The 25,754-nt window shown below is 39.0% G+C and overlaps 3 protein-coding genes across 3 annotated transcripts; 1 reads left to right on the top strand and 2 right to left on the bottom strand.

Annotated features, from left to right (window-relative positions):
- Positions 1-1,445: 1,445 nt before the first annotated feature.
- On the bottom strand, positions 1,446-3,024 carry LOC134799950 (lipase 3-like). The gene has a single exon (XM_063772380.1). The coding sequence runs from the start codon at positions 2,940-2,942 to the stop codon at positions 1,512-1,514; it is 1,431 nt and encodes a 476-aa protein (XP_063628450.1). The 5' UTR covers positions 2,943-3,024; the 3' UTR covers positions 1,446-1,511.
- A 1,429-nt stretch (positions 3,025-4,453) lies between these two features.
- LOC134799949 (luciferin 4-monooxygenase-like) lies at positions 4,454-19,038 on the bottom strand. The gene is made up of 11 exons (XM_063772379.1): positions 18,680-19,038; positions 17,801-18,008; positions 16,758-16,950; positions 15,492-15,629; positions 13,348-13,498; positions 12,803-12,937; positions 12,336-12,467; positions 9,545-9,625; positions 8,981-9,127; positions 8,135-8,300; positions 4,454-4,627 (listed from the first exon to the last, which is right to left on the bottom strand). Exons 1-11 carry the CDS (start codon positions 19,028-19,030, stop codon positions 4,455-4,457), a joined length of 1,875 nt encoding a protein of 624 aa, XP_063628449.1. The 5' UTR covers positions 19,031-19,038; the 3' UTR covers position 4,454.
- On the top strand, positions 14,153-15,103 carry LOC134800314 (retinol dehydrogenase 13-like). The gene has a single exon (XM_063772814.1). The coding sequence runs from the start codon at positions 14,153-14,155 to the stop codon at positions 15,098-15,100; it is 948 nt and encodes a 315-aa protein (XP_063628884.1). The 3' UTR covers positions 15,101-15,103.
- Positions 19,039-25,754: the final 6,716 nt, after the last annotated feature.

Genomic DNA, 25,754 nt, shown 5'->3' with positions numbered 1-25,754 from the left:
TTATCTGCGGCGGATGGCAAAAGGCCCGACGGCTGCTCGCTCGTACCCTGGTTCCTGGGACGGCCCCTGGCGTGGGATGTAACATGTGTTGATACGCTGGCCCCATCCCACGTCCTGGGCTCTGCCAGGAGGCCGGGGACGGCAGCAGACGACGCCCAAATTACCAAGTGTCGCAAATACGCATTCTTGAAACCGAATTATGTATTTGCGGCACTTGCAATTGAAACTCTCGGTCCCTGGTCGTCAGACACCAAAAAACTAGTAAAAGAAATTTCTACCAAACTAGTCTGGGTGTCTGGCGACCTACGAGCTGCCCCTTTTCTTGCTCAAAAACTCAGCCTCACTGTGCAGAGGGGGAACGCGGCCGGCGTCCTGGGAACAATGCCACAGGCTAATTTAGGGCTAGATCTATGATTTATATATTTTGTATCTGTTTCTTAATATAAAATGAAAATATAATTAAAAAAAAAAAAAAAAAAAAAGTTTGTAAGTATCAATAAAGCAATAAAGAAAAAACAAGAATATTTTTATTTACATACAATACCTACATATATTTTATGAAGTAACATGTATTTTCGTCGAGACACTAAGGTCTGTGGGGTAGGAGGGCTCGGGGGCTCCACAAGGCGCTCAGAAAACGCCTAAGGCAGGCTGTGCCCTGTGGGTGGCCCTCGCTCAGACAGCTTTCTCGCGCAAAGATTGGCCATAGCAATCCAGCGCGGGAACGCCGCCTGCGTGATGGGCACCCTACCAAGGGCGCAAAAGCTTGATAGGTATTTTGAATTTTTTTGTTATCTTAATTGTAGCTAATTTTAGTTTTATATTCATTTTATAACACTTATTATATAAATTAATAAATGAGTTTGACTGTATTTTCCGGTTTTGTATACCGAGGTACTTTTATAATCTCGCCATCACGGACTTGTTCATGGTCATCGAGTTAATACCTATTTATAACAGGACACGTTGAAACATAAACATCAAATTAAAATAGATACTTACACATTGATTCGTTTTAAAAATTGTTTAATTTTATTAAAACTATTATTTTTTAAGACGTAATACAATTGTTAAAGCTTTGTATTAATGCTGATTTTAAAATACGACCATGTAAGTATCGGTCAGGAGTAGGTACCATCATCATCATCATTATCATTATGCAGTCTATGACATTCTTATATATGAATTAGACTTTTGAGTAAATACAATTCTGGTTTATTTAAATTAAAGTTTTACCGACGTAACATTGTCTAAAAATATAATTAAACTCAAAAGCAATTAATTAACACGAATGCACTTTGTTGTAACAAATTATGTATGTATGTATTTACTTAATTGTACATAGAAATAAAAACACGAGAAACACAGTTACAGAGTCAATTAAATACAACAAAGGCGAACTTATCCCTGAATGGAATTATAATGTTCTTGAATAATTTACCTACTTACAGTCGAATATTTTAACTACCTAGCCACCATATTTTGAAAAAGAACCCGCTACCTACCGAATCTTAATAACGAGACAATATTTTACTCAGCTTCTTATAAATTAAATTTTTCACATCCTTCGCTATAATAAAATCCATATGATTAAAGTTTTTACTAGGCACCTTGTACGAGTCGACGACGTTTGGCAACAGCCTCTCCGTCTTGGCCACGTCGCGCGGGTCCACCAGCCAGTCGGCGTCGCTGTACACCAACGACACTGGCGCCGTCACTTTCCCCAGGTCGTACTCAGGAGGTTCTCTGCTCCCATATCGCTTCATGTTCTCTTCCGCCCCGTAATCGAACTGCCTAAACTTTTTCGAAATGATTTCTTGCGCGTAATGAACTAACTGTTTCGCTGCAGCTCCCGAAGGCATGTGACTGAATATTACAGGAAGGTTCGTGACGTTCAGCTGCTCGATGTTGAACCCCGCTACGAGGAAAATAATGTTGGAACAGAAGAACTCGGCCAGCGGCCCCGTGCCGCACGCCAGCCACCGCGCGAGCCTCACCAAGTTGTTATCCGGCCCCAACTCGTGAATACCGAAAGCTCTTGACGCCGCATACAACAATCCAGATGTAGGCGCTAACAGCCGTATGAACGGAGATCTCATGTGAGAATTAAAAGCGGCTGGCGACATCGCCACTGCCAAGGCTATTTTATCCATGTATTCTGGCCGCTCTGATCCCAACACGAAGAAAGCTGTTGTTCCTTGAGAGTGCCCAATATATTTCAGCTTGTCGCGACCGGTAACATTCAGAGCGTAGTCGATCATAGCCGGAAGGTCGTAGTAACCTACTTCATGCCACGAGAAATCCCAAAATTTACCACGGGAAGGTTTCATTGTGATATGCCGGCGGGAATGTTTGCAGCCACGTGAGTTAGCTAACCACACATCATATCCATCCCTTGCTAGTAAATACGCTATTCCGCTTTCCGAGCCAGCCACTACGTAATCGTCTGCGCTGCCACTCAGGCCATGCTGTACTAAAACAGGCGGGCCGTCGCTAGGTATTCTGAACATCTTCAAGATATACCCATCCTCAGTTACAACTTCGTGAGTCTCCACAGGAAATCCATATTTAGCAATGAGCTGATCACACCGGAGGTCGCAATCTTCGTTATTTCGCAAGCCGAACTTGAAATCGGAGACAAAATTTTCACCCAAAGCTCCGAGATTGTTGTCATTGAAGGAGACTGGGAGGCCGTTGATACCGCTACCTCCGCTGCTGATGGACCGCGCTATAGAAATCGGCACATCGGTGAACAAATTCACGAAATCGACAAAGCCTGTGGCTCGGTTTGGAGCCGTATATGTGCGAGCACTTGCAACGGCAGTTGCATTCGGAACGGCGCGGGCCGCACGCGGATGCACTAGCTCCGAACTCTGTATATAGCCAGATTGACTGGAGCTGAACGTGAACATCAATAGAAATAAAAATATTATAGCGGCCATACTGGGAACAGCGAACGCTTCGCGGCAAAGGTCAATAATAGACTGATGGCTCTCGAATGTCGGGCTTGTTTGTACACACCGAAATTATTCTATTTTAATGCATAATATTAAAAAGCCGGCTGACTTTAACTTAGAGGACATCTAACTACTACTCGTAATATCAACCTCAACGTTGATTATAACTCTACATTATCTTCGTTGACTGTTTGACATTATACTTTATACGGCAGTTAGTGATCCCATTGCCCTTCTATAATTGGCCTGCAATGTGCCGAGGTGCCTTATGCTTACTTTGCTTACTCCTCACGTTCCTCCTCATGTGATTTACGTCATGGTATGAGCCTGTTAAACTAGTTGGTTAACTTGTTTATTTGTTAGAAATTGGTCGCTCTGACGTCACTACGAGTTGAGCTTAATATGTTCATTGTTGGTTTTTTTTGGCATGCAACTGTGACTGGAATCTCTTTGTTTGACATGAAGTTGTAAGTCATAATATATTGTTTGTCATAATATTATCATTAGTCCTAAAACTGAAACCGTTATCTTTTCAGGATTTTCGTAAGGTTATCCTGTAGATAGGTTAGGTTAGGTTTGTTTTATGGCAATTCTGAAAAGTTAAGTGTTTCTGAACCAAACAGATTAATTATGACTAACGAATTGGGAAACAATATTAGAGATCTGTCGGAAGATATTTTTATCGAACTAAGAGATTTTATTTAAGTAGGTGAAGAGGCGCAGAATAGGGAAAAGCGGTGATCTATTGGTTTGGAGACCACGATATTTGCCTTTGGGGTAGAGTCAGTCCCAGTAAAAGACATTTAATTTATGACATTAGTGCCGGCTGAACAGGCATTTATTTATTTATTTGAATTACATTTACAACAGCTCACACTATAGTGTGACCATAACATCATAAACACAGTTAGCATGTACTAATTAACACATTCATTCTTCTCAAACATTCTCTAACACTATTCATTAATCAAGCTCAGCATCTACTTAAAAAAGATATACGTACCTACCTACACTACACCTACGTTAGCCTAGCGATAACATAATATTAAATCGATAAGCTTTTCCGTTTAAATATTGTGATTTATTTTCTTTTAAAATGCCTTTTGTTTATAAAAAGATTTACTTACAAACATTAAGATATAAATTAAGATGTAATTTTTATTTCCATTAGTCCATAATTTTAAAACTTTTATTAAATAATTAAAACATTTATTCACATACAAAATATATACAGTGGTACTACTAAACGAAATTAATAACTAGCTTAAATCTAAAATAGGCCCTTGAGGCATTGTACCAAGGATGCTGGCGGCATTTCCTCGCTGTGTCGCAATGCTGATACGTTGTGCGAGGTAGCCGCCAGCTCTTCGGTCACCAGTTACGTCAACCAGACGCTTCGCGATTTCTGCGAACAACTTATGCGCGCTGGGACCCCATGGACCTAGAGTTTCAACACCAAATGGTACAAAATGGTACTCTCTACCGAGGCTCTTATATTTAGTTTTTCATTTGGTGGTTCGGGACACGTGGAACATCACAGATAAATTCACTTTGAACTCGTATGACCATGTCACGAACTTTTGGTCGGATTATTTTGCCGGAGACTGTTCTAGGGAAGCTGTCCACGAAAATTACTCCACCGTGTAGATGTTTGTTGACGGAGAGATTAGCTGGAAAAGAAAAATAAAGATAGGGTCAATGCGTCAGTTTACCGTCCAGTGCCTGTTTCCGTCCACTTGGCGTGGTTGCTACAGAATTGCGTATAATTTTAATATAAGTATTCCTATATTTTCAAGAAATGCGTATAATTTGAATTTTCATATAATTTTGTCTAATTTGCATGGAATTTTCCGATTATCATGTGGACAGAGTGAGATGTTTAAAGGTATGTTTGCAAGTGTGCTTATCAGTAACTTAATCGAACGAGCGAGCGAAGCGAAGCGAAGCGAAGCGAAGTTCTTACATTCGACTTGGATCACGCGGCTGGCTAGCGGCACGTCCCGGCATTTCGATGTTTTTAAGCTGAACTGTCAGAAGATAGTTTGATACTCAAGAACTTAAGTAAATTTGTTCTAATTTAAATGAAATTGGGTAAACGTGTAGTTGAGGGCATTATATTTTAGTGATTAAATTATGAGCAGGCTCGATTAAGGGATTATTGAGGTAGAAGAGCTTAGAAGGCCAAAAAGCTGTTTGTGAGAGCCCTAGCTATTCTGGTCATTTTATTTGCAAAAAACATGGTCGAATTTAGTATCAAATGAAAGTGCTCGGTTTGCACTTTTATAATATCGTTTTTAAATTTACCTTTTTGAAATAATTAGCGAGATAAAAATAAAATAATATAAACATAATTTAGGTATTTGACATTTGACAGGAAATATTTCGGCTTAGCACAGATACAGTTTGTTTTAATCTCTATGATTTCTATGATGACTTAAATCTAGGGGAGGGACAGTCGTATAATATATAAAGCACTTTATTCGAAAAAATAGCGACATCTATATTACTTAACGCTAAACTTTTTTTTAATATGGCTTAACTTAATTCGTCAGAACGTCTTAAAAGTCTTGTATCTAAGGCATGGATCAAACAAAAAAACATCTGTTAGAACAGATTATTTATGGACATCGTTGCCATCATGGAGGCGATTGTCACAAAAAACAACTTTGTCAAATAAAACTCAAAATATTATAACACCCCATTTATTAAATATATTAATACGGGTCACTCACGGAAGTTTTGTTATTAAAACACCCCATTTATTGTCTGTACTACGACATAATTCAGATAAATAAAAATACTTTCAGTTTTACAATGTTAAAAGAAACAAAGTTTTCATACGCCATCACCTTAGACTCTAAGGTAATGGCTACTCCGTTTGGTTATATCCTCTAAGGCTTAGAGGATATAACCAAACGGAGTAGCCATTAACGGGCGTTCCCCTCTGTCGAAAATAGGCGGCCAATGGTCAAGCACATTGTATGGACTGACGTTTATCTGACATGGCTATTTTGACGTTACGCATACATTTGACGTGCCCCTCCCCCGCTAAAATCGGCAGACTTTTGTACTGAATATCACAGACATGGCGTCTCCGTTTGGTTATATCCTCTAAGGCAGTGTTTTTCAAACTGTGGGTCGCGGCACTTGTCCAAGGGGGTCGCGAAGCTCGGAAAGAAACTTATGGAAAGCAGTTTTCATTTTATTTAACTTACAAATAATCCAAACCTTTAAAATTTTATGGTCGTTAACGTAGGTACACATCAATAAAACAAATCATTATTAGATAGGTTAACTGTATTTATTAAACAGTTAAATAAGTTATGATCTGTTAGGCCAGTCAAATTAGATTATTTTGCAGAGATTAATTCCCAGCAAGCTGAAAATCATCTTAATACCTTCATTTGGTTCTAAATTATTGTAATTCGAGTTTGCTCTATTCCAGGAATTGTGGAAAAATGTTTGCTCTTTTTCAGTTTTTTGCTTGTAGTTCAAAAACGGTACGTCCGACAGATAATTTGCTCTAATCATGCTAAAAATTGTTATCTGAGGATCCGAAAAGTACCTTAATATGAATTAGTAATCAAACATTATAAAAAATGGCCGCCACTTTGAATTTGTTCTTTTTTGGTAAAATCGTGTTATAATCCGATTTTTTTTACCAGTGTCTGATCTACAACAACCTTGCTGGTAGTGACATTAATTTTGACGGTGGGTTCCTTCTACATTGAGTGGTTTTGTCAATCCAAGGTAAAATGTATCTCCCAAGGCTTCTAAAATTTATCCACACGTCCTGGGATGGAGCAAACTCAGATTATTCACATTTAGGACCAAATGAAGGTAGGTATTAAAAAGATTTCCAGCTTGCTGGGAATTAACTTAACTTTAACTGAAGGAACTTTATCTTAATTTACTTAATAATATGTCTGTCGTTTATATACGGATTTTTGCTCCCGTGATAAAAAAAATACCATCCTATAAAAATAAATATATTATGTAGAGTGCGTCCTAAAACGCATATGTAAGGCCCTGGTCTCCTATTTTATGCTGTACGCGGCGTCTGGCGTCAGCGTCAACGTTTTTGAACAAAAAAGACGCTGACGTCGACGTCTAAAACAGACCACAACAGTACATCTCTATAGTAAGCATCGTGACGCAGACGCTGTAAGCGGCCGATGGCGTTTATAGGAGACCAGGGCCTAACTGAGTGTATGATAGAAAGGAGCGTTTCAAACACTGGTCTGTGGTTCCAAATTTGTTAGAGTCTGTGCGGAAAGAGAAGAGCCGTAGAATGTATGGGATCCCATACATTTCACGACTCTTCTCTTTCCGCACATGTGCAGTCTGCAGACTCATTTTACATAGATAGAAAAACGTAGAAACGGGGTTTGGGGGGTCGCGAAAAAAATTTAGTGATCATAAAGGGCCGTGACACCATAAAGTTTGAAAAACACTGCTCTAAGGCCATCACAGTTGCTGAGAACTTTATTACCAAAACATTTAGAAAAATTATGGCGGGTAGATTCACAACCTGCTGCGTGTAATTGTGTTTCGTGGTCAATTGTGTGTTATTCCAGCCGTGTATGATAGGTAATTTATTTACGTCAACAGTCAAGTTAAAAGTATCTAATCTGTTTTCGTGTATTAATAAATATCCTGAAGCCTTTCTTCAAAGTCAAAGTTTTTTACGTTCGCAACATACTTAGACGCTATTTACGCCTCTCCCCCCCCCCCCCCCCCTGATATTGACGTTGATATTTCTGGCTAAGAATTACAGAATGGCACTTCAAAATGGATGCAAAGTTCCACGAGAGGGCTCTCTTTGTCCTATATATTATACATACTGCTACTCTTTGATTAAATCTATCAGTCAAGGGCTCCACAGACCTTGCAATAAATCCAGGCGATTTTTGATCCATTGCAGGCTATAGTGCGACATGAAATAGTAGAAATTGAATAAAAGGGAACTCAAAAATGTCCATACTAAATTGTTACCATGTGTAAGCATTTTACGTCCAAAATGTGACAGTTACGTAGAAAGTGGTGCTCTCATTTATTTTCTACTATTTTATGTCGCACTATACGATACCTAAGTAGGTGCAACAAAGTCAATCGCTCTATAATAATTTTTGGTTAACTGCGAGTTCTCAGTTCGGGGCGTACTACTAGTTACTAACTGGCAACGAGGTCCTTGATGTTTTGCTCGGAGACGGCGGCGCCGAGTCGGCGCTGCACGACGGCGACGGCGCGGTTGCCTTCCTCGGGGTGCGGGACGCCGACCACGCACGCCTCCACCACGTCGGGGTGCGTTTTGATCACTGTTTCCACCTCCATGGGCATCACCTGAAGAATATGATAATTTGAGATGCATGCTTACCTCACTATCTACTCGGTGTTGTGTATGTTTTTGTAAATAGGTACGGGCATTATTATAGGGTCCGCAACGCGCACGTAACGCCCCTGGAATTGCAGGCAGAGGCACCCGCCTATAGGTGACAGTTAATTTCCAACAACAGCAGCACTACCATTCATTTTAGTATGGAAATTGACAATAACACCGACTCGTTCGTACTAGTAGTGCAGAAATGCGGTCAGAAATGGAATGTTACCGGTGATCATTTACCATCAGGCGGGATGTAGGTATGCTCCTGAAATTGCGTGAATTTGGATTACACGCATAAGTATAGGACCAAATAAAAGTAATAAAACGATTTCCAGCATGCTGGGAATTAATTCTTCGACAGAATTCTAATTTGATTGGCCTATTAATAGGTTGAGGAATTTATAATACTTACGGTCTTGTACCAGCCGTCAGGGGTAGGGGGCTGGTTAATAGGTTGACGATAATACTTACAAAGTAACGTCTAACTTTGAAGCCTCTAGACATACGATCGACGTAGAAGTGGTAACCATATTCGTCTCTGTACAGCAGGTCTCCGGTCTTGTACCAGCCGTCAGGGGTATATTCGTCTATATCGGATATTACGTTGCTGGTTAATAGGTTGACGATAATACCTACTTACAAAGTAACGTCTAACTTTGAAGCCACTAGACATACGATCCACGTAGAAGTAGTAGCCATCTTCATCTCTGTATAGTAGGTCTCCGGTCTTATACCAGCCGTCAGGTGTGATCGCCAGTGCAGTTGCTTCCGGGTTATTGTAGTATTCCTACACGACACGAGTTGAAATTAAATGGTCTTCTTTATACTCTTTAAAACGAATTTAACTTTGCCAGAGCACTGAACCGAGCGCAGTGGAATTAGTAACTTACCAAATAATAATAAGTAAGTATATTACAAGTTATTAGATAAGAAGTACGTATTAGAACAGATAAGATTAAATTATTTACAGAAAATATTTTAATTAGTTTTATTTCATAAACTGAAATATGTAGATGTCATATATTAAAGAAAAAGTGACGAAGCCCTCCAGTGGTGAAGGCCGGATACTCAAAAAACACAAATCAAAATATTTAATAAAATAATTTGATTAGATCCCAAAGTTGTTGTTTTATTTCAGTTTACCTATATTACAAGTTTGTATGTAAGTACAATTTTTATTCGTTGATAATAAGTAAGTACTTACAGCGAACCTCGGGCCCTTAGACCAAAGCTCCCCAATCTTGTTAGGCTCCGCAATGACTTCCCCAGTTTTTGTATCCACCAACTGCAAATGAAAATGTTGACTCCGGTTTTATCATTACGTTTTAATAGGAAGTACCTAAGTATACCTATACGAAAGATATTTCGCGTTTTCGCTGGCGCCACTTGAAGGGATATTAGGCTAGATCCGATTTACTCAGGTCCGATCCCTGTGGGTTGACAAAGTTAGGGTTCCCATAAGGCTGGCTGCGTTCCCCCTTTGGATGGCTATGCCGATCCGTTGGGCGAGGATATTATAAGATTTATAAATAATTCTACACTTTAACGACCTCCTAGCCTAGTCAGTAGTGAGTCAGTGCATGTGCCACCAAAAAGTGCATGTGTGAGTTTTTACCAAAGAACGAATAACATGATTAATAATATAACTGTGACATATAATAATTATATAATTGAGGAAACTGATAATACGAAATTTTTAGGATTAAATTTAGATAACAAACTGACGTGGAAAACCCAGATTGACATTATATGTAAGAAGTTAAATAGTTTTTCATATGCATTGTATAATTTAAATAAAGTTGTAAGTCGGACTGAGGTACTTACTGCCTATCACGCATATGTAACAGCTACATTGCGTTATGGTATCATGTTCTGGGGTAACTCAACTGATCGAGAATTGGTGTTTCTGGCTCAAAAGAAGTGTCTGCGTTCTGCTTGTGGGCTAAAGATACCTGACTCATGCAAGCCATATTTTATAAATTTGAAAATATTAACTGTGCCATGTTTGTATATTTTTGAAATTGCTATGTATGTTAAATTAAATATTAATCAATTTCCTGCTAATAATAGTGCGCGGCAAGGACATAAAATTTCATATCAGCAATCAAAAACAGCCTTGCGTGCAAAAAGTGTTTATGGCATGGCACCCAAATTGTATAATAAGCTACCTAAATTAATAAGAGAATCCGAAATGCCTTTATTTAAGAAATATTTGTTGGTCTTTTTGGTACAAAATGCTTTTTACTCCCTGAAAGAATTTTTAGATTATATGCCACATATTTTATAGTATAATGTAGTATTTAAAGATCATGACTGTATTATTTTTGCATATTGCATGATAGGTTATAAGAATCTAGTCATAGTGTAACATGGCAAACTTACATGTACAGCCACCGCGCGCACTGGCCGGTTGGAAATAAAAAACTAAGGGTTTCGCCGTCTTTTGTTTTTTCTTCGTAAATTTTTCCTTTGGAAATGTTGTCGGATATAGCACAATTCTGTAATTATTATTTTAATGCGACTGTATGGTTATAATTAGTGATAAAGTTTAATATTAGGGCTGCCACTAATGCAGGTAAAGTTTGTATAATTGTATATATAGCACTAAGTTTAGGTTTATGTTGAAATTAAACCTAATCCAAGTCTTATTTGTACGAAATGTACGTCACTGGTTCTCGTAACGGAATAAGGCTTGGGTTAGGTTTCGACTACAAGTCTAAGAACGTACGATTGTTCCAGCCCTTCCTTCTACCTTTAAATTGAAGAGCTACTTATTACTGTTGCTGCTTATTATTTGGACGTTTGCTGCTGAAGCTTTTCTTTACCCACGGACCTCGCTGAGCCTGCGTTGCCAAAGCTGATTCCCGCACCCGCGGCCTAAGTTGATCGTACGGTTCGACAAAGAATGGGATTCAAGAACGTTAAGGCCAGTGACGATATTTTATTGGTTTAGATTCAAGTACTGACAGAAATTAGTTTATTTTATTGTACATATTTTCATATTATATTATTTACTATAAAGAACCTAGTTTTCATTTACCGCTCTAGCTAGCCGGTTACAATAGTTAATAGGTAATTATGATTATGTGGTGACCCTGCTGGGTTTGAATCCTGGCGGCTTAGCACGGTCGCGTTTTTATCCCTTGTCACCATGCCTGTCACGTTCTAACAAGTATGTAAGTGCGAAAGGGACGCGCATAGTGATAGTCGATAAAAATGGAACCGTGCTGAGCCCGCTGGTAGGCATTTATTTGTGTGTTTATCACAAATATTTGTTCCTATGTTGTGGATGTCTTCTACTTATAGTACCTATAAGTATTTATGTAAATCTACATATTACTTATTCTATAGTCGTCTAGTTCCTACAACACAAACCTTATTGAGCTTACTGTGGGACTAGATCGGTATGTGTGAGATACCTATTGTGTATACCTAATTAATATTTATTTGTTTTATTTTATATAAAAATCATTTATTTACATACAAGATATATACAGTGGTACTACTACTAAACGAAATTAATAACTAGCTTAAATCTAAAATAGGCCCCTGAGGCATTGTACCAAGGATACTGGCGGCATTTCCTCGCTGCATCGCAATGCTGATGCGTTGTGCGAGGTAGCCGCCAGCTCTTCGGTCACCAGTTGCGTCAACCAGACGCTTCGCGATTTCTGCGAACCCCTAGTGTGCGCTGGGACCCCATGGACCTAGAGTTTCAACTCCAAAAAGTACAAAATGGTACTCTCTGCCGAGGCTCTTATATTTATTACGTTTTAAAATTTCACACTAGATAGGTATATCAGCAATATAATCGCAAACTCTAAGATAGGTCTACTCTAAAACACTTTATCAACCATTTCATTGATAATAATCATTATGATAAAATATGAAAATGTTTACATTATCCTACAATACACTTAGTTTTTATCGTTCAATAAATTATTGAAATTATTAAGTACCTAAGCTAATTACCTGTAAATTTTAATAAAATATACCTGAACATGCACTAGGTCAATTTCTTTCCCCACATTTCCAGCGGGACCGTTTGGGCAAGGCAGGAAAATAGGTCCCACACACTCCGTTTGTGCGAACAGGTTCCATATCTCCGCTTTGGGCCGCATTTTCGACTGAAAATATTTGAAAAATACTGCAAATCAAAACCAAATATTTGACAAGCAAAATTCAGGCAGGGTCGGCAGGGAGATTAAATATCGCATATATACAGGTTGGCTAAAAAATAACTGCATTCCCGTTGCCAGGAAGGTTGTGGGATTAATGATTATACACTGAGCAACTTAAACTATGGGACCCACCCCGAAATCGTGAAAAAAAATTTGTCTGTTTCATACATTTTGGCTGGTCCATTTTCTATGGGATACCTTCGACAATATGAACTTGTCCATCGGCTAGCGACACCCTTGTTCTATTTATATGATGTATGAAATTTCAAGAGATGACTTACTCTGAGTAGTTGCAATATCTCTGTGTTGATAGAGGAGCCAGTGAGGACAATGGTCTTGAAGCAGGTCATGTCACAGGGTTTCGGGTGCCGGGCGATGCCTGTGAATAATAGCGGGCTCCCTGTGCTTTTGGCTGGCTGAAAATATAGGAACTTAGTATTTTTACATACGAAACGGAGAATTGTAACTTGTATATCCATTTGTCCCCACCAGGTACAGATGGGAATAAGTTTAAACATGTTTATAAGCTGCGCGCGATAATAATTATACTGCTAAAATAAGTAAGTAGGTACCTACTTATTACCTAAGTAGGTATGTACCTAATATGTATGTATGTATGTATTGTATGTAATTTGGAGGTTTGATTATTTTTGCAGCTTAACATCAGGTAGTTTCTACTAAACGCTGTTCAATAACTTACGGACAATAAGTTTATTTTCAATTCATAATGACACAAACACATATTATGGCAGTTGGTATTTTTTTACTTTGGTACCTATTTTATTTTAATTAACGACGTGGACGCGCATTTTAACAAAAGTCTTACCCGATATTTGTTAATGATTTCAATAGCGTGCTCGATGGTGTGGGGCGCCGAGGACTGCACCTTGATGTGGTTGGCGGTGATCATGGCCAGCGACGCCAGGTACGAGGATATCCACTGCACGCTCGACAAGTTCAGAGCTGGTTGAACTTCTCTAGAAGATAAAAACAACTTTTCAGACAAGGCATTAGTACAGTCAGCATCAGAAGTAGCGTATCAGACTGCGTCAAAAGTATCTTCCATTCACTGATAGTGATAGCTTAACAAAGTAAGTATATCTAATTATCTATATATACTCGTAGTACAATTTAAACTGTTGCAGATGCTTTTGAACGCGAACTGTCGAGATGTATCTCTACCTATTTGGAAAAGTATTCGAGGGTAGTAGATACTTTTGGCGCGTTGTTTCATCCGCTACATTGGATCTCATCCAGTAGGTATAAGAGTTCCTTTGCTTTCTCCGAGTATCCATGATCCTCACCTTATCAAAATGGGAACAACTGTGAAGTATAATCATGTAATCAAAAGAAAAACTCTTTATTGTCTCTTATCTTATATAGATAAGTACATAAATAAAAAGATATTACCAATCAATTGAAGCCTTCCTCTTTCAAGTCGGTTAAAATGGAGGTCCCACACAGGTACTTGTACTTAATTAGTATTCTCATCAGACTAAAAGCCTATGTCGGCGAGTTCGTAATTAATAATAGATATAAAGTGGTTGGGAGGGGGAAATGACAACAAGCCATTTAATTCCGGTTCCATTGCGCCACACATGTCTTGCTAATCAGTTTTCAAACACAATACAATGTTTTTAATAACGATAGTGCTTATCATATTTGTTATATGGGTGTACTGTAGATTAAGTTGCGGAATATGCAAGAACAGCAGACATTTGGTTGGAAAAACGATTATTGTGACTGGAGGAAATGCTGGCATCGGATACGAGACTGCAAAGGATTTGGCGGAGAGGGGCGCGAAGGTGATTCTGGCGTGCAGGAGCGAGGCGCGTGGCGTTGCCGCCAGGGACCGGATTGTCGCTGCTACTGACAACCCAAACATACACTACCGACACCTCGACCTCGCCTCCTTAAACTCAGTCAGACACTTCGCAGACGCCATCATCAAAACCGAAAAACGCCTCGACGTTCTCGTAAACAACGCGGGCTGCTACGCAGCCGATTTCCAATACAGTGAAGACGGATTGCTCCTTAAAATGCAGAACAATCACTTTGGACCTTTTCTACTGACCAATTTACTGCTTCCGCTATTAAAAACTTCAGCTCCCAGTCGCATTATAAACGTATCTTCTCTCGCACACGTTGGAGGCGTTATCGACTTCGATAATCTCAATGGAGAAAAGGAAACCGTAGAGACTTACAATGAACTGAAAGTCTACTGCATTTCAAAGCTGTGCAACATATTAACGACAGTAGAATTAGAACGGTGGTTAAAAGGAACGGGTGTTACAGTTAACAGTCTACATCCTGGAATTGTCGCAACGGGGTTCGGAAGTGATAACTGGCTGGCATCAAACTTCCTATTTTACCTGAAGGCGTTTTGGAAGAGTCCGTGGGAAGGAGCGCAGACGACGATCTACCTTGCCGTGGCGCCGGAGCTGGTAACTACTAGTGGACGATATTTCAAAGACTGTGCAGAAGTGTCACCCAGCAAACAAGCGCAAGATGTTAATTTGGCCCGAAGACTTTGGGAAGAATCGGAGAGATTAGTACAATTCAAAGACACTGCCGCGTGAGACAATAATAAAGTTTTTTTTTTTGTCCAAAGGGTGCCAAAGGTATAAAGATGTTTTCCTGGTTTATGTAAGTAGAAAGAAAGAGAATAGAGCCATAGGTACTAAGTTACACGACCTAATGTTGAAGTCCATCAAACTATTTAGGGCTTTAAAGCTTGGCAAAGTCACTATACCAACTAGGACAGACCGGTCGTCAAATTAATACGTATCGATATACACTTATGGCGATGGCGTTACTTATTCATAAACGCGTTACTGGCCAGAATTGGCTAATATGAATCGTTTGTATTTATCTGTCATTTTGAGTTATGTATTTGTAAGAGAGGGATAAAACATAATTTAACTAAATCAGGCCCGTAAAGTTTTATGAATAAGGGGGTTTGTGACTCACTTTTCTTTGAGTAGCACGTATAGTTGAAGTATCTTGATGATGGTGGGGTGGTGAAAGGCTGCGACCTTGGGCAGCCCCGTGGTGCCGCTCGTGCTCACGAGCCACGCAAACACCTTGTTTGTATCGAAGGTCGCCACTCTAAAACATAAAAAGATATTATAAAATACTTATTATGGGACAGTCTTACACACATCGACCTAGCCCCACACTAAGCTAAATAAGGTTTGTGTTGTGGGTACTAGACGACAATATTATTAATTATCGTATAATAGATGTACATAGATAAATACTGTCTTACGTAGAAAACATCCATAACTCAGGAACAATCTTATTATCTGTGATGAACAGACAAATAAATGCCATTACTAGGACTTGAACCCGGGACCTCCTGCTTCGTAGGCAGGGTCACTGCCGATTAGGCTAGATGCCGATTAGGCCGAATGGCCGGCCGTTAGAAGGAAGTGATCGTTTCAAACGTATTAAAACCAACCAAGGAATATAAGGCAGCATTATAAGTTACTTATTATGGTAAACTAGCGACCCGCCCCGGCTTCGCACGGGTTACACAAAATTTTAACAAATTATACACCTAAACCTTCCTCAAGATAATCACTCAATTGATTGCTGAAAGCTGCATAAAAATCGGTTCAGTCGTTTTTGACTTTATTTATTGCAAACATACAAACAGACAGATGCGGGGGGAGACTTTGTTTTATAAGATGTAGTGATATTTAACCTTTACACGTATTTTAATATTGTAATGAGAGATGATGGCAAGAGGCCCGATGGGTGTCCTTAGTTCCTTGGAGCTTGGGACGGATGCTGGTGTGGGATGCTACCTGCGTAGACACACTGGCACCGTCCCACCTCCAACGGACTACTGTAAAAGCGGGCGGGGCGGCGGAAATCGCCGAAATTCTAAAACGTAACAAATATGAGAGCCTCGGTAGAGAGTACCATTTTGTACCATTTGGAGTTGAAACTCTAGGTCCATGGGGTCCCAGCGCGCATAAGTTGTTCGCAGAAATCGCGAAGCGTCTGGTTGACGTAAGTCTGGTGACCGAAGAGCTGGCGGCTACCTTGCACAACGTATCAGCATTGCGATACAGCAAGGAAATGCCGCGAGCATCGTTGGTACAATGCCTCAGGGGCCTATTTTAGATTTAAGCTAGTTATTAATTTCGTTTAGTAGTACCACTGTATATATATTGACTATATTGTATGTAAATAAATGATTTATATTGTAATATAATATAGGTATCTTACTTGAACGCGTGTTCGGGCGTGTGATCATCATACATTTTTAAGAACTTTGCTAACGAGTGCTCTCCATCCCCAAATGTCACTAATTTCGTATCCAGGCCGAGGTCTGCCACAGCTCTCTTCATATCGCCGAAGTTATCCGCCTCACAGAATACAATTTTCGGTTTGGTCGTCTCGAAATGAAATTTAATTTCATCTGTAAAATAAAAACGAAATTGGAAATTAAACATGCAATAACATTTAGTAGCCCTAGTGAGATAATTAGGACAATACGCGTGCCTATGTCGAAAATTTAAAGGGCCATATGTACTGTAAAACGTTGTACAATACACGTGCGAAAAGGTAATTCGCACTTGTATCGTAATGTACTAATTATAAAATTTTCAACATTGACATTTTCGTTACCTATACCTAAACATTTCGTGTTGACATGACTGTTTCTAAATTTGTATTTTATATAGGTAATACCTAATTAACGTAACGTAATTTATTTAACCTTTATTGCACAAAAGAGAACCTTACAGTACAAAAGGCGGACTTAATGCCATGAGGCATTCTCTACCAGTCAACCTTTAGGCAAAGCAGAGAGATAGATAGAGAGAGATATTAGGTATTAAAAAATCGTATTGTAGCTGTTTGGATAATACGATTTTTCGATTTTCAATGTAGGTCGGGAATTTTGTAAAACGGTAAGTACAGTGGCGGATTTGCCCTAAAGCCCCCTCCAGACTATGTGCGTGAATCGCGGGCGAAGCCGCAAACGCGAGTGTGGAGTCGATTTCGCTGTCTGCGAAAATCGACTCCACACTCGCGTTCGCGGCTTCGCGCCGCGATTCGCGCACGAGTGTGGAGGAGGCTTAAGACCCAGAGGCCCGGGCGTAGGGCGGCAAGATATTAGAGGCGGCAAATTGTGACAAAAAAATTGTTGATGATAACAAGAAATAACTTAAAATGTAGTCAATATGAAGGGCGCTGAGATAGGGGCGGCTACAGGGCCTGGGATCTAGGGCGGCAAAGACTGCAAATCCGCCACTGAAAGTACTTACCATATTTATAAATGGGATCGATTCCAGCCAAGGGCAGCCCATTCATATAAGCAGCATAGAAAGGAATGTGAACGTCCAGATGGTTCCGGCCGGAGACCACGGCCACGTCGCCTGGTCGCAGCCCCGCGTTCCGGAGACTTATAGCGAGCCGTATGGAACGGGACTTTACTGACGACTTCGTCTCGGATTCCCCTGTTGCTGCATCGATCTAAGGTGTTTAGATTAGAGAAGTTTTAATTTAAACAAAACAGCCAATTGCGAGTCAGACTCGCTCACCGGGGATTCCGTACAATTTTTGAAGTGAAAACTTCTTTAGCGGCACTGTGCACTTTTTGTGATAGGGAAAAAATGTTAAACTCACGACAGGTCACGTGACCGTAAGATTCGTAAGACTTAAGACGGAGACGTGACCTGATCGAAAGACTGTTACAATGTCATTGAGTTTTCACTTCTGCCGGCACTCCCGGAGTGCAACCCGTTGTTTATTTTACACATTTATAGTTTTGAGATTTTTCCCTGTAGGTATTTGTAGTATAAGACGATTGATATATTACCAAATTTCATAATTCTAGGTCAACAGGAAGTACCCTCTAAATTTTGATTCCCTTGAAAGTGTCGAAATATATCGAAATCGTTTTTGGCGGCATAAACGACAGTATTTTTTTTTACGTCAACTTAGAAGTTTGATTTTTTTTACAGATTTCAGGGACTGTAGATCTGAGCATATGATTTTAATTTCAACTCGATACCTCCACGCGTTCCCGAGATAAATATTGTGACATACAGACAGACGGACGGACGAACGGCCCGGTCTAGCGAGAGTCATCCTTTAGGCTAACAGTTTACCTTAATGAGACGATTGGTAAGAAGTGAACTGACCTGCCACACACAATCTTCAGGAAACTTGTTCATGTAGTCCATAAAGAAGTGTCCAAGATGATAGCCACCATCGCTCCCGTCGCCGTTAACCGTGTTCCCTCTGAGATGATAGCCACCATCGCTCCCGTCGCCGTTAACCGTGTTCCCTCTGAGATGATAGCCACCATCGCTCCCGTCGCCGTTAACCGTGTTCCCTCTGAGATGATAGCCACCATCGCTCCCGTCGCCGTTAACCGTGTTCCCTCTGAGATGATAGCCACCATCGCTCCCGTCGCCGTTAACCGTGTTCCCTTTGAGATAATAGCCTCCATCGCTCCCGTCGCCGTTAACCGTGTTCCCTTTGAAATGCATATTGCACACCAGACGTTACGAAAACACTAGGTGAAAATAGATAAATTGGTGACTATTATAGCTTTTATTGAGTGCATAAAATCAGCGTGGTACAAATTAAAAGTTGAAGCTACTTATGTTGTAAGAGTCCGTTTATTGACGTTGCACCGATTTTAGTTAAAATAATATTTCTACGTTTGTAGTTAAAATGAGAGCGTAACCGAGCTTGCCGGGGACTCTTAGGGCCAGTTGCACTAACCATAGTTTTAACAGACTGTTCAACGTCACGCAGCAGAGTTCTATGAAACTTCCCATTAAATAAAATTTAGCGAACGCTTTTACGGTGACAGACGGTTTAGTGCAACCGACCCTTAACGGCCACCGCTAATGCCATAGACCTTCTAAACGAAATAGAGCAAAAACAAGTTTTTTTATGAAAAACTTAAATAGCCTGTATTTTTTTAACTATAGTATCTCAAGCTACATAAACTAATTGCAGACCTAGATATACCTTATCCTATTGTAAGTACAAAGTTTCAGAGCAATCTAACGTTGGTCGTTTTAAAATGAGAGCGTAACCGCTTGACGGGGACTCTTGCGGCTCGGCCACGACATTACGCGACTGGCGACGGCGGCGGCGGCAACCATAGGATGGGGCGAGACACAGCGATCGGACTCGTTCTCACCTATCGTTGCCGCCGCTGCCGTCGCCGGTCGCGCAAAGTTGTGGCCGCGCCGTTAACCGCCACGCCACCGCTGATGCCATAGACCTTCTAAACTTCATTCAATTGATCGATAAACGTCATCCCTTGTTAAGGAAAGGAAATCTTTACCAATGCTCTTCAAAGATAACATCTAGAAAAGATAATTGACACGCAACATGTAAATGATTTACTGCCGTATTCGAACTTCAAGATATTCACAAGAGACGACACGTACTAGATCCATTCTAGATACGTTATAGCTTAGATATCAACTAGTTCTCTTTTGCAGCGCAATTCGGGCAACCAATGTCACTTTTACGTTATATAGCGTAAGATATCTATTAGATGTGAATTGGATCTCTAAGTCATATCCTGAGGAAATCGTTCAAGAGTGTCTCCAGAATCGCGCAAATGTCATATTTGACAGGTTAGATCTTAAACATATCGTTATCGTATCTTGGTGATGTCTAAAATATATCTAATAGATGTCTATTTCAAAATCCGAATCGGGCCCTTAGTCCTCATATTCATGATTCATTAGGCCCTAGATAAATTTATAAATAGACTTGAAGTGAAAATTAGTCAACATGGTATTGTAAAATTACTTTTAGTTACATGAGATTATTTTAAGTGTGTACGAAACCCTCGGTGAGCGAGTTAAACGAAGTCGCACTTTCCCGGTTTTTAAGGTCCTTTGACACGGCTCTTGGCCTTTTTAAAGATATAATTATCTAGATTTAAACGTTTAAGATAGTTAAGGTAGGTACTAAATACTGGCTTAAGGCATAATAAAAAAAGTTGTAAGTACCTTACTTAGCATTAAACATTTTTTTAAATCGATAGGATGTCGCATGGTAGCGCCTGCGGATACGTAATAGCAATGTGAAATTTAACACTTGTGGTGTAAAACTTGGAAACTACAAATAAAAAGACTGAATTTATAATTGAATATTAAAGTACATTTAGACGTTCTTAATAATCTCGGGATCATTGCATAATATATTAAGGTACAGGTGACCCTGAATCTTCTGTCTTTGCGATCGTAGACTTTAGCATTTTTTTTCTTAGCCCGTTATAGTGTTCCACTGCTGGGCGAAGTCCCCTCCCCTTGATGTCCTCTCCCGTTGTTATGGTTTTTCCGGCCTGTTAGGTACCTACTGATGAAGATGAAGGTGTCTAAGTCGTCCTGCCATCTCCGTCTGGGCCTGCCAAGCCCGCGCTTATTTTGCGGCATCCACTTTTGGTGGCTATACTAGCCCGCCCATCCAATAATATTATGTCAAAATTATGAAGCGGCCATGATGATGAAAGTGGAGAGTTTTGTTATCAAGAAAGACTACCTACAACCTATCCAGTCTCTAATCACTCACTCTAATCGCAGCAGCTGTTGAAGTAGGGATTGGTTATCGAACGAATTCGCAAAGCCATGCCGGTGAATCCCAGATAGGTGAGTCACGCTCACTCTACATTTACAATTACTTCGTTTTTAGCATTATTAATTCTTAGGTAAGCCAGTACCTAAACTAATTTTACAGTAGGTACATATGGTGCTACTTTACCGCCCTAGGGCGATTTTTTGACATAGTTACGTATTGTCCTTAACAATACGTAATTATGTCAAATAATTAAAAATTTCGCATCTCGTGTCGATTTAAAACACTCCATTCAGTCGTGTTTTAAGATTCGCCACTCGTTGCGAATTTCCTATTTTTTGCACTTGTATCGTAAATAACTATTTATCAAGCAGATACGTCTGCGAGCGATACCACAAAATGGGAAAAATCACCGCCGCCGGCAAGACTCGACTGACTCGAAAATAATAATAGGCATAATAGGGTATTATACTGTATATAATAGTACATTACTACAGAGGCCGGGACGAAAGGGGTTGCCGCCCGAAGACATATAGACGGCCGAGCGAAGCGAGGTCGGATAGGTCTGACCGCGGGCAACCCCATTTCCCGCCGAGGTATGTATAGTGCTTTTCTCAAACATGCAATGAAATAAATAAAATAAAAAATCCACGAAACCCAAGTTTTATTTATAGAAAAAACTAAAAGTAAAGTACACCCAAAATATAACCAACACGTACCTATATCATTATCACGCGTATGTTTTACACGAGTCGTGTATTTTTACTACCCGTATATTTTCATGTATCTTTGATTTTTTCGCCTTGTATCCGTCTGACTGTCGTTTTCGTCACATAAGTTTACATAGTCTTTCATGTTGATATCATATATGTTTCACATACATCGTTACTTTATGCACGGAGTAAATAAGTATAATTTCCACAGTGTTGACGAATTTGTAGTTACATTCATTTAAAATATGCCACAAAACTGTTTCTAATAAACTGTAAGCCATTTTTCTTAGTTTCTCAAATAATAAAATTGCCATAAGCAACCATATACACATATTACTTCGTCTTTGACTTGGCGGCAGAGGCAGCAAGTTATTAAAATCAATTCTGCTTTATACGCTGCCAATTCCAACGCCTACGATTACAATTAATATTAATTTCATTATTTCGTCGGAACTAATATTAAAGTCAAAAAATTTACAACGCACCATAAATCCAATAAAACAGAATGAATATTTTTCAACTTTACCTCCATAACAATTTAAAAAATATAACTACGCGTGTTTGAGTAGACCTTTTTACCGCTAACGTTTAGATGAAATATTTTAAATGTTTTTATTTGTGTAGTTAAATTTATAATTCTTATTAATTATATTTTCATTTTATATTAAGAAACAGATACAAAATATATAAATCATAGATCTAGCCCTAAATTAGCCTGTGGCATTGTTCCCAGGACGCCGGCCGCGTTCCCCCTCTGCACAGTGAGGCTGAGTTTTTGAGCAAGAAAAGGGGCAGCTCGTAGGTCGCCAGACACCCAGACTAGTTTGGTAGAAATTTCTTTTACTAGTTTTTTGGTGTCTGACGACCAGGGACCGAGAGTTTCAATTGCAAGTGCCGCAAATACATAATTCGGTTTCAAGAATGCGTATTTGCGACACTTGGTAATTTGGGCGTCGTCTGCTGCCGTCCCCGGCCTCCTGGCAGAGCCCAGGACGTGGGATGGGGCCAGCGTATCAACACATGTTACATCCCAAAATAATTTAAAATTATAAAATTATAGAATGTATTATTTATTAAGTTCATGTTGATTTTATACAAATAAAACTGCAAATTATAGCAAACATTGTTTTTTGTTTTTTTTTTTATAGGCGTAGTGGCAGAGTAGTGAGTATTATATTCTTTGGTCATATGAGTGTCATTACGAACTATAAAGCAAATACTGCCTCTAGTTTTTTTTAATGGATGAATGCCACGATGATGTGTCACAAATATCTGTGAAATGAAAATTAAAAAAGAGGACTTTGCCGGCCTAGGCCTGCAAGATGTGTATGAAATTCCATTAACGATCTTTTGTCCTAGCCGCACCTGAGGGCCTACCGCGAACCACGTTCGACGTGTTGCCCCTCTGTCGCACTTGTAAATTTGTACGTAAGTGCGACAGGGAGGCAACACGTCGAACGTGGTTCGCAGTAGGCCCTCTGAAACGTCATACTTCGCAGCCTATTATAAGGAACATAACATCAATATTTCATTGCATGTTTGAGAAAAATAAATTATTTTACACCATGCATGAAATAAAGCACCAGATAATTATTAGAAAAACACAGATAGGAGTTATTTTTAAACACAAGTTCTATTTAATAAATCGGATAGAAATATAAAAAGTAGGTGAGTTGACCGTGACGTCACGATGTAATGTTTCATATAAATTCGATATTAGCAAATCGTTTTGACAGTTCTTAAAAAGTAACTGATTTGACTAGTAGGAAAATACCCTATTATCACTATTTATAAGTATTTCATTACTTAATGATGCGCTTGGCGCGCTGTTCAAAATCCCATACAAAATGAGACTTCGCAAACGCGTCACGCTATCAAATGAAATATACACTCAAGTCATCAAAACAAAGTCTGAAACATTTTAATCTATAAACAAATTTATCAGGCATGTTTACTTGTTTACGCATGTAGGAATTCAGTTGATTCTATCAACTTTAGGAAGCATATTATATCAGTTACTTTCCGTTTTCCGTGTAAATATGTATTTAAGGTAGGTAGGTACCTTTCATATTTAGACGGATTTCACTGTTGACTAATCATATCTAAACATTATCTAATACCTTTAAAAGAGCAATTCTTGTTTATTTATATATAGGATACGGAAACGGCTCTAACGATTTCGATGAAATTTGCTTTATGGGGGTTTTCGGGGGCGATAAATTGATCTAGCTGTAGCTAGGTCTTATCACTCTTTTCTCTGGGAAACGCGCATTTTTGAGTTTTTATATGTTTGCTCGGTCTCCCAGATATTAATTGTTATGTTTACAAAATAACCTACGACTTTACAATACGGCTGTTTCTAGATTGACATTGGTATAGTCTAGGTATTACATAATTGCCGGGGAGAAATATAGTAGAATTCAAAAATATAGTAACTTAGAAAAAAGGTCCTATTTAAACTGTATATTTCCTGGGGGCCTAGCCAAGATGCCAATCGTTTGCGCCTACGACAACGAAACTCTTTCTGTCTCTCTTTCACTTACATTAACATATTAGTGTGTGCCACGTCAATAGGGGTGTTCATTTACTGGCGACGATATAGGTAGTTAGGTACATACTTACTTATATACATAGGAAACACGTACCCATTAGGTACTCAGGCACAAAATTTTGTGTTCATCACACAAATAAATGCCCTTTACCGGGATTCGAACCCAGGGCCATCGGCTTCACAGGCAGGGTCACGAGTATAGGGATGTATACATATAGGTACAAAATAAAATCAACTGATGGTTAGCAATAAATTTTACTCTCCGACGTTGCATGCGGGTTAGCCCCGACAACCGCCAAATATTTTATTGCATTTGATGTTCGAATTTCGTCTTTTATTACTGACTAAAAAATGATATAGGTATTATACTTACCTATTTCAAAAGTAAGTATGTGTTTATATAACAATATACTAGTCATTAATCTAATTTTTTATTTATAGGTAATTTTAGTTTATGTTGTAGTTAGTTGTAGCTTTATGTAGTTTTTAATTTTAGTTTATAATTTTTTTGTTATTATTTATTACATGTAGGTACTATATCTATAAATAAATAAAATAAAATAAATCATTAACACTTCTTACCAAACAAATGAGATGAAAATGAGAGTTTATCAAAAATGACAAAAACGTTCCAGTTGATCCTAATAGTAATCCCTTTTTTCCTTTTTCCCAATTTAATAAAACATGGTCGTGCTGTCTAGTTCGGATAGGTAATACATAGATGGCGGGTACTTGACTACTAGGTATAGGAAACTAGTTTGCATACCTTTGAACTAGATATAACAACAATAACATGATACTTAGTAGGTATTGATTGGAGACAGTGGATGTACTTATGCAGATACAGTGGAACCTGGATAATTGCAATCTCAAGGGACCGGCCATTTTTTGTCAATTAACCAGGTTTTTCATTTAAGCAGGTCGTGTCAATTAACGAGGTTCAAAAAATCGTTGTGTCAATTATAGAGGTTTTCATTAATAGAGGTTTCGTTCTGACAAATTTCTTTTATGGAGGTGCAAATAACCATTAAAAGTAGATTTACACGCTTACGTTCTGGGTTTCTGGTCTAAATATTGCTTCTGTCTATACTTGCACTTTTACACTACATTAATTAATAATTACTACTTTATTTTCTTATCATTTGGGTTTTAAAAAATTCCCTTGAAGAAAGAAGAAAGTTTTATTAGAATGTAAAAAGCATTATACTTTGTTTTTGATTCAATCAAAACTATTTCACCTACTACAGGCTGTGATAGATACCCAATAAATAAATTGAATTCTGGGTGCAGATATAAATAAAATGATCATTGCTATTAAAATGTTGTTTCTGCTGTCTACAACTACATTATTTCAATTACAGAGGTAATAAGTAAGACTCGTTTCAATAATAGAGGTAAAAAGAA

The sequence above is a fragment of the Cydia splendana genome, chromosome 19, assembly GCF_910591565.1.
Source record: "Cydia splendana chromosome 19, ilCydSple1.2, whole genome shotgun sequence".
NCBI lineage: Eukaryota > Metazoa > Arthropoda > Insecta > Lepidoptera > Tortricidae > Cydia > Cydia splendana.
This window is presented reverse-complemented; position numbering and strand designations above follow the sequence as displayed.

Coding starts and splice junctions, on each gene's coding strand:
- LOC134799949 (XM_063772379.1), bottom strand. CDS start 19,030: ATGCATTTCAAAGGGAACACGGTTAACGGCGACGGGAGCGATGGAGGC. Junction 12,938..13,347: donor AAATCATTAACAAATATCGG/GTAAGACTTTTG, acceptor CTATATTTTCAG/CCAGCCAAAAGCACAGGGAG. Junction 4,628..8,134: donor CATCAAGGACCTCGTTGCCA/GTTAGTAACTAG, acceptor TTTCTTTTCCAG/CTAATCTCTCCGTCAACAAA.
- LOC134800314 (XM_063772814.1), top strand. CDS start 14,153: ATGTTTTTAATAACGATAGTGCTTATCATATTTGTTATATGGGTGTAC.
- LOC134799950 (XM_063772380.1), bottom strand. CDS start 2,942: ATGGCCGCTATAATATTTTTATTTCTATTGATGTTCACGTTCAGCTCC.